This window comes from Electrona antarctica, assembly GCF_951216825.1.
Source record: "Electrona antarctica genome assembly, chromosome: 20".
NCBI classification, from domain to species: domain Eukaryota; kingdom Metazoa; phylum Chordata; class Actinopteri; order Myctophiformes; family Myctophidae; genus Electrona; species Electrona antarctica.
The window spans coordinates 18,670,214-18,682,418 of NC_136801.1; the positions used below are offsets into that span (position 1 = coordinate 18,670,214).

Consider the following 12,205-nt stretch of genomic DNA (forward strand, 5'->3'; position numbering starts at 1 on the left):
GTGCAAGAAAGGTCAGGTGGGAGAAAGGTTCCAACCGCACCCGTTTCCAGGAGGCAGCAGGAGATCAAGCGCCTGGTCTTAGAAATGAGACAACTAAGGAAACAGTGGAAAAAAGCCTCTGGAGTGGAAAGGGAAGGCATAAATGCGCTCCAGGTCGACATTAAAACTCGACTGGCATCCCTCCGCAGAGCAGAGAACCTACGGAAACGTAGAAGGAAGAAAGAACATACTAGAACACGGTTCTATAAAGATCCCTTCAAGTTCCTAAAAAGTATCTTCACCAAGGAAAAAAGTGGAGCTCTAAAAACAACAAAGGCTGATCTGGAGGCTCACCTGAAAGCAACACACTCTGACCCAAGGCGATATGAACATCTGTCCATTCCTTCAGATATCCCACCAATTGATCCCCCTGAACATCACATTCCGATTGGCCCCCCAACATGGAAAGAGGTGGAAAACACAGTGCGTCGAGCAAGAACAGCATCAGCCCCGGGGCCAAACGGAGTCCCATACAAGGTGTATAAGAACGCACCAGATGTCCTGAGGTTTCTCTGGAGGCTTATGAGAACAGCATGGCAGAAGAAAATAATACCTAAAGTGTGGCGTAGGGCAGGTGGAGTCCTCATCCCAAAGGAGAAGGATGCAGTGAACATCAGCCAATTCCGTCCAATCTCCCTACTAAACGTTGAGGGCAAAATCTTCTTTAGTGTCATTGCACAGAGGATGGGCGAGTATCTGCGAAGAAACGAGTACATCGACACATCTGTACAGAAGGCAGGAATATCAGGATTCTCCGGATGTTCAGAACATTCCAGCATGATCTGGCACCAGATCCAAACGGCAAAGGTGGAGAGAAGGGACCTCCATGTAGTCTTTCTGGACCTTGCCAATGCCTTTGGCTCAGTGCCCCATGAACTCTTGTGGTCTGCCTTCGAATTCTTCCACATACCAGACACCATCACAGCCCTGGTTAAATCCTACTTCCAGGACGTGCAGTTCTGCTTCAACACCACTGACTTTACCACCTCTTGGCAGTGCCTAGAAGTAGGCATCATGGCAGGATGCACTATCTCACCCCTGGCATTCACGATGGCAATGGAGGTCATCATTCGAGCCTCAAAGTGGGTTGTAGGTGGACAGCGGGTTGACTCTGGTCTGCGCCTCCCTCCGCTCAGAGCTTACATGGATGACATTACAACGTTGACCACCACCGTTCCATGCACCAGGAGGCTGCTCAGAAAGCTGGAAGAGAACATCAGTTGGGCCCGTATGAAGATCAAACCATCCAAGTCACGAAGCATCTCAATCGTGAAGGGAGTGCTCTCTGACCTGAAATTCTTCATCGGAGAAGACCCAATCCCAACAGTGTCTGAGCAGCCTGTAAAAAGCCTTGGCAGGTGGTATGATGCAAGCCTGAAGGACAAAGACCAGGTACAACAATTGCGTAAGGACATCAGCAGTGGCCTACTGTCCATTGACAACACCCAACTGCCTGGAAAGCTAAAGGCCTGGTGCTTGCAGTTTGGACTCCTACCCCGGATGTTGTGGCCCCTCGCAGTTTATGAGGTACCAATCTCAACTGTGGAGAAGTTTGAAAGAACAGTCACAGGCTACATCAAGAAATGGCTTGGAGTTCCACGATGCCTTACCACCATAAGCCTCTACGGAGATAGCATCCTCAAGCTGCCCCTCACCAGTCTCACAGAGGAGTTCAAGTGTGCAAAAACAAGACTCCAGATGACACTGAATGAATCTAGAGACACAGTGGTGAGCAAAAATGCACCAAGCTTAGCAACTGGGCGCAAATGGAGACCAGCCAAAGCAGTGGAGGAAGCAACAGCAGCCCTCAAACATGCTGACATTGTGGGCTATGTCCAGCAAGGAAGAGGAGGCCTTGGGCTAACAGCCCACCCCCCAGCCTGGAGTAAGGCCACAGCACCAGAACGGCGGAAAATGGTGGTGGAGGAAGTACGCCACCAGGAGGAGGCTGCACGGTGGGCCAAGGCAGTCTCTCTTGGCAAACAGGGACAGTGGACAAGATGGGACAGTGTGGAGAGGAGGAAGATCAGCTGGAAGGACATGTGGGCCATGGAAGCGAGGCAGTTGAGCTTTTCCATCAGAGCTACATACATATGTTCCACGCCAGCCACCCTCAGGCACATTCTCTCAGGGTGCAAAACCAGTCTCACCCAAGGACGTTATACATGGCGTCACAACCAAGTCCTAAAGGTCCTTGCATCCACCCTGGAGGACAAACGAGCTGCCACCAACTCCCTACCACCACCAGCATCCAACCAACAACGGGCAACTACCTTTGTCCGGGAGGGGGCTAAGGTGACCAGGAGCTGCTCCACACCATCTGAGCGAGGCCAGCTACGCTTAGCCCGTGACTGGAAGATTCTGGCTGATATTGGCCGACAGCTGGTTTTTCCACGAGAGATTACTACAACCACCCTGAGGCCTGACCTGGTGCTCTGGTCCCCTTCTCTAAAAAAGGTGTACATCATCGAACTCACAGTACCCTGGGAGGACGCAGTGGATGAGGCTTATGAGCGAAAACACCTCCGTTATGCCGAGCTCGCTGCTGAAGCACAACACCGCGGCTGGAACGCTGAGGTCCGCCCAGTAGAGGTGGGAAGCAGAGGGTTTGTGGCAAGATCTACCACCAGACTGTTTGCAGACCTGGGAGTCAGAGGCCAGAACCAGCGCTCAGCCATCAAAGCTTTATCGGAGGCAGCCGAAAGAAGCAGCCAGTGGCTTTTTATGAGGAGGAAAGACCCCTGCTGGGCACCGAAGTAGCAAGCCAGGAGGTATGCGGTCAGCTTTGGCTTGACTCAGGGAATAGGACGCCCCTGCCATGCATAGTCCCACGAGAAGTTTGCCATGCATGGCTCTCTTTCTCGTGACGAGTCTGGATTAACGCAAGCTCAGGTCTGATCAGCCTGTAGCTGGCCACCTTGGGGAGGGTGTATAGTGTTAGGGCCGAAACATCCCAAGATCCAAGGATACACTACTGATGATGCGTATCCAGCTCCCACCATTCACCACCACTCATCACCAGGACGACAGGATGACACCAAGACATTCTGCCATTCATCACGACGACACTCTTAGGTATGTGCTTGCACAAAGGAATTTACATCTTATCCTGTGTTTGATAAACTCACCATAGCCCCAGTCTGCTGCTGCACAACGGGTTCTATCACCATAGCCCCAGTCTGCTGCTGCACAACGGGTTCTATCACCATAGCCCCAGTCTGCTGCTGCACAACGGGTTCTATCACCATAGCCCCAGTCTGCTGCTGCACAACGGGTTCTATCACCATAGCCCCAGTCTGCTGCTGCACAACGGGTTCTATCACCATAGCCCCAGTCTGCTGCTGCACAACGGGTTCTATCACCATAGCCCCAGTCTGCTGCTGCACAACGGGTTCTATCACCATAGCCCCAGTCTACTGCTGCACAACGGGTTCTATCACCATAGCCCCCATCTGCTGCTGCACAACGGGTTTACTGTAAGCACACTGTACAGTTGGGTGCCACCGATATTGTCCCTTATCATTTGACCCATTTAGGCCTGACCTCAACATTTTTAAAAATCCTTCTAAATCCTCCAGTTTTCTGAAATAAATATTTTCACGATTTTTCAAAAATAGCAGACCTACAAGCTCGTAGCGTGCCACTCGGTGGCGCGCTATGAGCTTGTAGATCTGCTATTTTTCAATAGCTAAATTATAACAATGTTTAAAACACCAAAAGGGGTTCCCGCCCAAAATGGGTTAACTGTCCTTTTGCGCAGATCACGCAAACCTCAGCAAAAAGAAAAGGACAATATCGATGGCCTCCAACTGTAAGCACTTCACAACAAGTCAAGTTGTCGTGAAGAAACTTGTCTAGCAGTCCAGGGGAAAAAAAACATGCCTTTTGACAAGAACATGTAAATAAATTAACAGTAAAACTGATAACTGAAAAATGCTGAACTGAAAATTCAGCATGCCATTATACTGTTCAATTAAAAAAAAATGAAAAAGCTGTCATCCTTTGGACGACATCAAATCTCAAGTATCAATTGTTTCAGTACCTTGTCCCCCCCCAACACCACAATAGTGGGTAAAACTGTCAAGGCTGCATATTTTCCCTCTGGTACCGCAAGAAGAAAAGGAAAGACTGCCTTGTTTGCATTCATTAACCAAAAATAGACGAGATGAGAGAACTCGTAACAGCACAGCAGATTCATCACAGTTGTCCCCCTTCAGCCCCGTTCCCTGTTCTTTGGTGACACGCGGCTCGCATGTACAGATGTGACCTCTGTGAGCTTGACATCTCCGCCGCAGTGTGAAAAGACAAGGTGTGTACTTGGAACGTGATATTAATTTTGGAGCGATAGAAAAACGGTCTCTCTCGTGTGCCGCATAACAAATAGGCAAATCCTGTTCGAGGCTTCATGTGAAGTCTTCTGGATGATGAGCATATTATATTATGGCCCGTGGTGGATATCTTTATCTATGTATATTTTTGGAATTCGCAAATAAATGTGGCGGTGCGTGAAAGTATTATGCCTCATTAAAAGGTTTTATTCAAACGCTGTGGATGAGGCTCTTGAGGGATGTTGTGTTGTGTTCAATGGTCACAGCAGGTCGAGGTTGTCACTGTTTTTGTTTGGCTTTCTCAACGTTCTCGCACTTCTGCATTATTAGCATTGTAAAGCAGTAAGGACAAAGCCCAATTTGTGCATTTCTGTGCGTGCTTCACTCTGTTTGTTATATTTTTGGATCCATTAACACATCTTTTTTTACCATCAGAAGATGCTACATAGGAGAGTTATGAAATAAGTTGTGTTGTTGGTGCCAAGGTGTCACGTCGACTGTGGCCATGTGTGTGTTTATTGTTTATTATGATTAGTATTAGTTAAGGACAAAGCCCAATTTGTGCATTTCTGTGCGTGCTTCACTCTGTTTGTTATATTTTTGGATCCATTAACACATCTTTTTTACCATCAGAAGATGCTACATAGGAGAGTTATGAAATAAGTCGTGTTGTTGGTGCCAAGGTGTCACGTCGACTGTGGCCGCGTGTGTGTTTATTGTTTATTATGATTAGTATTAGTTATTATGAGTGATATGATGTAGTATAAATATATTGTTAGTTTAATATTATAGTTATTATAGTTCAGGTTTGATATTCTGTTGATTGTCTCTTCTTTTGCTATAGAGCTACTCATTGTAAATACCTCCTATATTCAATATTAAATATAAATAAATATAAAATTAAATATTAAAACTGTTGCTCACTCAATACACCCCTAGACACATGAGTTGGTAACACAAGGGAATAAGAGCTGAAAGTGTTTGATGGAATTACTAGGCCTACTGATCCAGAAGGCTCGACAGAACAAAGTCTCCAATGAGCAGATCTGAGATGTGCCGTAGAGGTTAGATAAGACAGATTTATTCATATCTCCCCTGCCTTTCTATTCTGAAAGGGATGGGCGTTATGTCAGTCAGTCAGTCAGTGTCTGTGTGTCCATCTTGAAGGACAGCATAAACAATGATAGCCTGGCATGGCTATCATTGTTTGGCTAATATCACTGCGTAGATATTAGTCTGGAAGATGTATTTCCAAGGAGCGATTACAAACAGATTCCAACGTCACAGCAAAAAAAGTCTCATTTGAATAGTGGGCTCTGATTGGTGACCCACAACCCTGGAGTGAGCGAAATGTAATTCAAACCAGTGCCAGTACAATCTCTCCAGGGATTATTTTTTCCTGTGGCAGATTTGTCTGGTTTCCAGGTTAAACCAATGGTGTTCCACTACACCCAGTTCAACATGCAGTTATATATACTGCACTTACAATTAAAGAAATCTGCTTGGTTTGGCATTCCGAGTCCAACTATCGTCACATGATCAGACCAACCGTCATCAATTCAATTGAGAAACCAGATCAAAAGTCAGGGTTTTACCAGACAAGAAGTGATGGTATCCTAAAGAGTATAAGTTTCACAAGACACAAGGTTGTTTTTAGGGGCACTATAGAGCGTCGCAGTCCCGCCCCCTACCATGGCCCAGGAAATGAATCCAAATGCATTTTTCCCATAGACATTTCAAAAAGTATTTATTTAAAGACGGTTACGCCGCGGACAAAGCCAACTCGAGTCGTGACAACTCATGACAACCCAAACAATATTTTGGACCAAACAAATAATTACAAAGAAGAAAAACAACAAAAAAAGTGTTGTAACCTGCCGTTTTTTTCTTCTTTCTAATTATTTGTTCGGCCCAAAAAATTGTCTTTGTTGTCATGATTTGTCACGACTCGAGTTGGCTTTGTCCGCGGCGTAAACGTCTTTAAATAAATACTTTCTGAAATGTCGATGAGGAAAATGAACGGAGAATCATTTCCTGGGCCATGGTAGGGGGCGGGACTGCGACGCTCTAGTTGTTGTAGAAAACCCTACCACTCTCTGGCTGAGAGTGGGGTGGAGTGGGAAGAGATTGCCTCATTTGGTGATGGGTGGGGCTACTAATTCACCACACCTGTGGTAGGACTATAAACGCCCAGGTGTAACCCTCAGAGCAAAAATTTGGTCTCATTTGGTTTATAAAAATGTTGAAGGGTGAAGAGGTAGTTCTGTGTCCGCCTTGATGCGTTAATAGAAGTAAGTCTCTTCTCTGTTTATTAAACTGTATCTTCTCTTGCACTGAGATCCCGTAATGTTATTTATATAATTAAGTAGTGAGAAGATCCTGTAATGTTATTTATTCGATGCATTCCTGTAATGTTATATGAATGTTTGTTCCATGATCTTTTTGATCTTTTCTGATTATTACTGGTGTTTATGATTTGTAGTATTTGTCTATTTGATCATGTTTTCGTACTGTTAATACCTTTCTTTTCCTGTTCAGTTCAACCATCATCATGCCCATCATTCATTCACCATCCTCAGTAAATATTCCATGTAAACCATAAGCCGGGCTGGTCCTGGTGCTCTAATAGGCACGCTATACGGTATACAACCACAACATCTTTTTCAGTTGTGCTGGGATCCGAACAACAGTCTTTCCGTCTGGGGACAGGCAAGTCAGTGATTGTACGAGTGTAGTCATCAGAGAAAACAGCCAATCTGCAAGCCAACACATCACAATGAAACGCGTTGTGAGATTGGCCATTTCATTCCGAAGAAATTTGTCGTAGAGGGAAACATGGCTGTAAATTGGGCTTTAAATTGTGAGCCCTGTATATCCAGATGCCTCTATGCAAAGCCCATACCTGGAAGCAAAATGTATGCTGTATGCAGCCTAGGCTTTATATCCGTAGCATCAAAAGAAAAAAGAAAAAGACATTTCATCACACGGCAAGCTGTTGAAGTCTTTTCTGGAACTAATGAATGGTAATCATGTTTATGCTCTGGAGTGAATGCATTGCCACAATTAGGCATTGATGTATTATAGGGATGGGCATTCATTCCACAAAGGCGCACAGCCCATTAGAGATCATTTATGTGCACTGAGAACAAAACTGTCACCATTACGGCACCCTCCGTGACTGCTGCTTGATACGTTGCCCGGAGAAAATGTCACAGTGCACCCTGCAACCGCCTAGCATGCACGTATTACCTGCTCAAGTCTCATCCTGTTAGCTCTGTTACTTATTCACCTTACTCTATTTAAGATTGTATTAAGAAAGGGCCATGTCCAAATGCCTTTCGCATGGGTGGGGGAATCAGTCAATTATTTGGAAGCGGTGCAGCAGTCTGGGATTAAGTGACTTCAGAATGCCACAGACAGCGGCCTCTCTCCCTCATTTCGCCTTCAGCCTTCAGAGATTTCCACAAACTGCGTAGCACATCAGGGCCGATCGCGGCAGCACTGGGCCTGATAAGTCAGTCTTACTATTATCCTGGGTAAGCGAGGAGTACCAAATTACAACTACAGCCTTAAACCCCTGCAGAGGTTACCTGCACGCGGTCTTAAGCCACCGCTGAGAAGGGAGAAAAAACTAAATAAATGTGCTGGGGGGAAAAAAGAGAAAATGATGTCTTATGCCCTAGAACAAAGAGAAAGGTGCATCTGAGTCTTTCAGTCTGAAATTCACTTCTGGTTACAGTGGTCTGGCGTTTTATCTTTCTATTGATGTCAGCATCTTCCGCTGGCTCATAACTGTGATGTTCTGACAGCTTTACAAGAGCCATAATTTAAATTTATTCCTGCCACTGCATCGATCCACTCTGCACCGCAATGTGTGTCTGTGTGCCATGGAGATTCAAGTGAAATGCACAGAAATGTTGGCAAGAAACCAAATGCATGTATAGTTTCTTTCACACCTCAGTCCATTAATAACTTTGAAACACTCACAAAAATACGTGTCTTAAAAAAACACTATCATGAGATTAAAATGGAAATGAAGCAAAAGCAGTGACGGTGCTGGAGTAGACTGTACCATATTCTACTTACGGCACAGTCCATCCCTACCCCCATTGACTATTTTATCTCCCTCATGTTCCATCGCTCCCGCCATTTACCACCAATTAAATTTCTCCCCGGAACTTTACTTATGTGATTTATGTCATCTCTTTCCTATGCTTGTAAATAACAAAAATAGCAGAAATAAGGCGTCTCTTTACCTTCCCGACGTACTGTGGGTCTGACCCCATGTACTCCTCCAGCACAAAGAACTGGTTCCACACCCAGCCCCGCTTGACGCGCTGAAACCCGGTCAACGGTCCATTGCGCGGCGGGCCCACCAGGCTCCTGGGACGTTGCTCCCTTCCCGCCCGGCTCCTGCTCATCGCCACCGCCAAGGCTGGCCGCGTACAAGAGACCGAGCCTTCATGAAAGACAAACCAAAGGAACGGCAGCAGCAAACAGTTCCTTGTAAGCATTGGCGGGCTTTGAGTCCCCGAGTTCAAAGTCCAAAGGCAGGAGCCAAGCCACTCTGACGGACCTTGGTTCAGATCAGATGTGATGTGTACAAGAGGATCGGTCGTTGGGGGAGGTAGGGAGGGGGGGAGGGGGTGGGGCTGGGGGGGTGGTCTGGGGAGGTTGGTGTAGGGGAGTGGGCCGGCCCGGGCGCGCAGGCAGGCAGGCGTGGCGTGGCGGAAAGCAAGCGCCTGCGTCAGTCAGGGTTCCCACTCACCGAGGAATGAAGTTCATTACCTGTAATGAGAAGAAAAGACATTTAGCCATCTGCCCATATTCACATTTCAGGCTACTGCTGCTCCAATTTCTTTTTATGAATATTATCAAATGCACATAGAGCAGTTAAATCTATGCACTCAGGCATATGGGCTTCACAACAACATGCCAAATAACCATGTCCTTGAATTGTTCATCTGCTTAAAGAATCAATTTGATTTGGATGCAGCACACAGGAGTGCAGGATGAATTTCATTTGACGAAACAATGATAAATATGATCAGAACGCCATGTGGGAATATGCATGATTTTCATCTGACAAGTTATGGAATTAATTATTTTATATATACTCCACAAAAGGCTTTAATAATCACATCTTGTTCATGCATGGCCGGGTAAAGGGTTCTCAAGGCTACAGTTTGTCATTGTTTTACATACATACTGTACAGCACACAGCAGCGATCAATAGGATATAAGTTATTGCACCATAATTAATTATTCCCACCTGAATATACACAGAAACAAAGCTCATCCATTAAAGCTACAATCCAAAAGCGTTTGTCTCTCTTCAAACAGAGAGAGTTAATGGCAATGATGTCCGGATCATAAATATGGCAGCACATAAAGTCCAATCCAATGTGCCATCTACTTCAAATAACGTACGGATAAAAAGTACTACCAGTAGTGGACATACGTATATTAATGCCAACACTGGACTAGTTACTGCACACAGAAGACGGGTATGAGTACAATTGCATTGATGACAACACTTAATGGGATATATTTCACTTTCAAACTCCATTTTAACCATGATAGATGCATTGAAAGTACCCGTCCTTGGTTCTAGTGGCTGATGTTGTCCTTTTAATGTGTGAGGAGGTCGTGTTTTTTCTTTAACTTGTTTCATTCATTTTTATATATTGTTTGTTTATTTAATTTGAAAGTGAAATAGCCCTTTAAAGAACACTCAGCTTTTTGACGAGTATAAGCAAAACAGTAAAGGAAATGACAACATACTATCATTCACAGTTGAATCTATTCACAGTATATTATTCACAGTTGAATCCATTTAACACAATCCAAACTCGTTACTCGTTACTTACTTACTTCAATAAAGCAACCAACTTAAACACTCTGCTAGACAAGAGAAAACAAAGATCAATGATGCTGATCATCTGACACCTGAGAGCCATGTAGGTGAACAGCAGCCTGAGATTAAAACCGGTGGCCGTGCATTACTCACAGACACCTCGTTGCCTCTACAGTACACATTTATAGAGGGTTTATAGGAATGTGTGTTGTTCACACTCTTTATCTTCTCCTGCTACCTGTGCTTCATATTAAATGAAGAAGAAATCATCACACATGTTTTTTAAATTGTTTTTACAAGAGTCTTGAGGTCTACTGTGACCAGTGAATTATTGTGTTCCTACAAACAAGGCTCATGGAGACAAGGGGAAAGAGATCATTTGGAACTGTGGAATGATCTTCCACCCCATCTCAAACCTTGCCTGTGTTTAAAACACGGTTGAAAATTCACTTGCACTCCTTGGCTTTCAATGATTCAGAGTGTTGGTTTTCTTTTCTGTTAGGCAGTGTGTCCATGTGTTGCACCCTCCATAATGTGTTTCCCCCATTTATTGTTTATTGTATTACTCATAGTATTTTTTTTTTATACTACAGTACTACCAGATGTCATTGGTGGAACGGGGTGGGGTGTACGGTTTATTTTTCAAACACAGTTCTTATATGAAGCAACCTAAAATCGCCCTATTGAGATTTCACTGCAAATAAAAAAATACATGAACCTGTGTATAGGCGCCCTCTACTGAAAGTGACGTCAGACTTCGGTGCTCTATGGCTCTGTAGTTTAGTGTATACAACTTTTTACCAATAGAGGACATTTTCTTCATCACGTTGAAAATAGTCCCTATTTTTGGCAAACATAATAAATGGAAAAAAAAAAGTTATATTAAAATATAGCAAAAAATGTCGATATATGATCTCACAATGCGTCACAACCTTGTATATTTGTCATACAACAAAGTAAACTTATATTTAGGGCTTGAGTGCAAATGTGAGGACGTGAAGGTTATGCAATTTTCCCTCTGAAAAATCAAACCCGATGAGCTCGAAGTTCTGAACCAACCAGACATGCCTCTCCCTCAGGGTCCGCTCCTCATTTAGCGTCAACATTAATGGATAATGACCGCTCCCATAATTTCTGTGCAATCACGCCCCACGTTCTCCTCCGCCACTGCTTGTAGGATCCCCGTGAGGACGGCTCCACGCATACTTGATGAGGTAGTCACATTAGCATGTGTCAGGGCAACGGGCGTGCGCGGCCTGACCCTGCCATGTCTTGGGTTTCAGATAACACGGCGGTGGCGGCGCTGACAGGCGCTCTTGCTTGCACGTCACCCCCAATAATCAAAGAGCATATGGCTCGGACAATCTGCTGGTGCAGATTAGCCATATCCCCCGTGCACGCACCGACGTACTCGCGCGTGCCTGCGCACACACACCCACACCCACACCCACCCACCCACCCACCCACCCACCCACCCGCACACCCACACTCACACACACACAACCGTATAAGAGACTACCTCCGAAAGTTATTCGTTTTCAAGGCTTGCCATAAATACGACAAACATAAATAGACGTTGACTTCTGGAGAGCTGGGAAATAGGGGGAGAGGAAGAAACAGCTCTTTAGCATATTTATTATTTTACACGAGAGACATGCAGAGGGCGACGTTTTAATTATATCCCAGGCACAGGTGTTTTACCTCGTGGACTGGCGTGTCAATGCGAGGCATTCAAATAAGTCAGAGTCACTTCACTAATGAGGTTAAGGATGTGATTTTACAAGAGGCAACAGTCAAAGTCCTAGCTCTTTCTGTACTACATTACCTTTTACAACACAGGTACAATAGGCCCACTTTGTCTTAAGCTGTGGATAATTTTCTCATTAAAATGACTTGTAGGAGATACACTGCTATGGTAAGAGACGTTCAATGGCCTAATCATGAATGAAAGTAATGATGGTCCGTGGAAGGAATGAGTAAT

The 12,205-nt window shown here is 44.9% G+C and overlaps 1 protein-coding gene across 2 annotated transcripts in view; it reads right to left on the reverse strand.

Moving 5' to 3' along the window:
* LOC306913112 (cadherin-12-like) overlaps positions 1-12,205 on the reverse strand; it is a 300,046-nt gene that overhangs the window by 104,262 nt on the left and 183,579 nt on the right. For both annotated transcript variants that reach the window (XM_079489647.1, XM_079489648.1), the window contains one exon: positions 8,624-9,155. In XM_079489647.1, coding sequence (XP_079345773.1) covers positions 8,624-8,881 — 258 coding nt within the window. In that variant the 5' untranslated portion in view covers positions 8,882-9,155. The remainder of the gene's footprint in view (positions 1-8,623; positions 9,156-12,205) is intronic.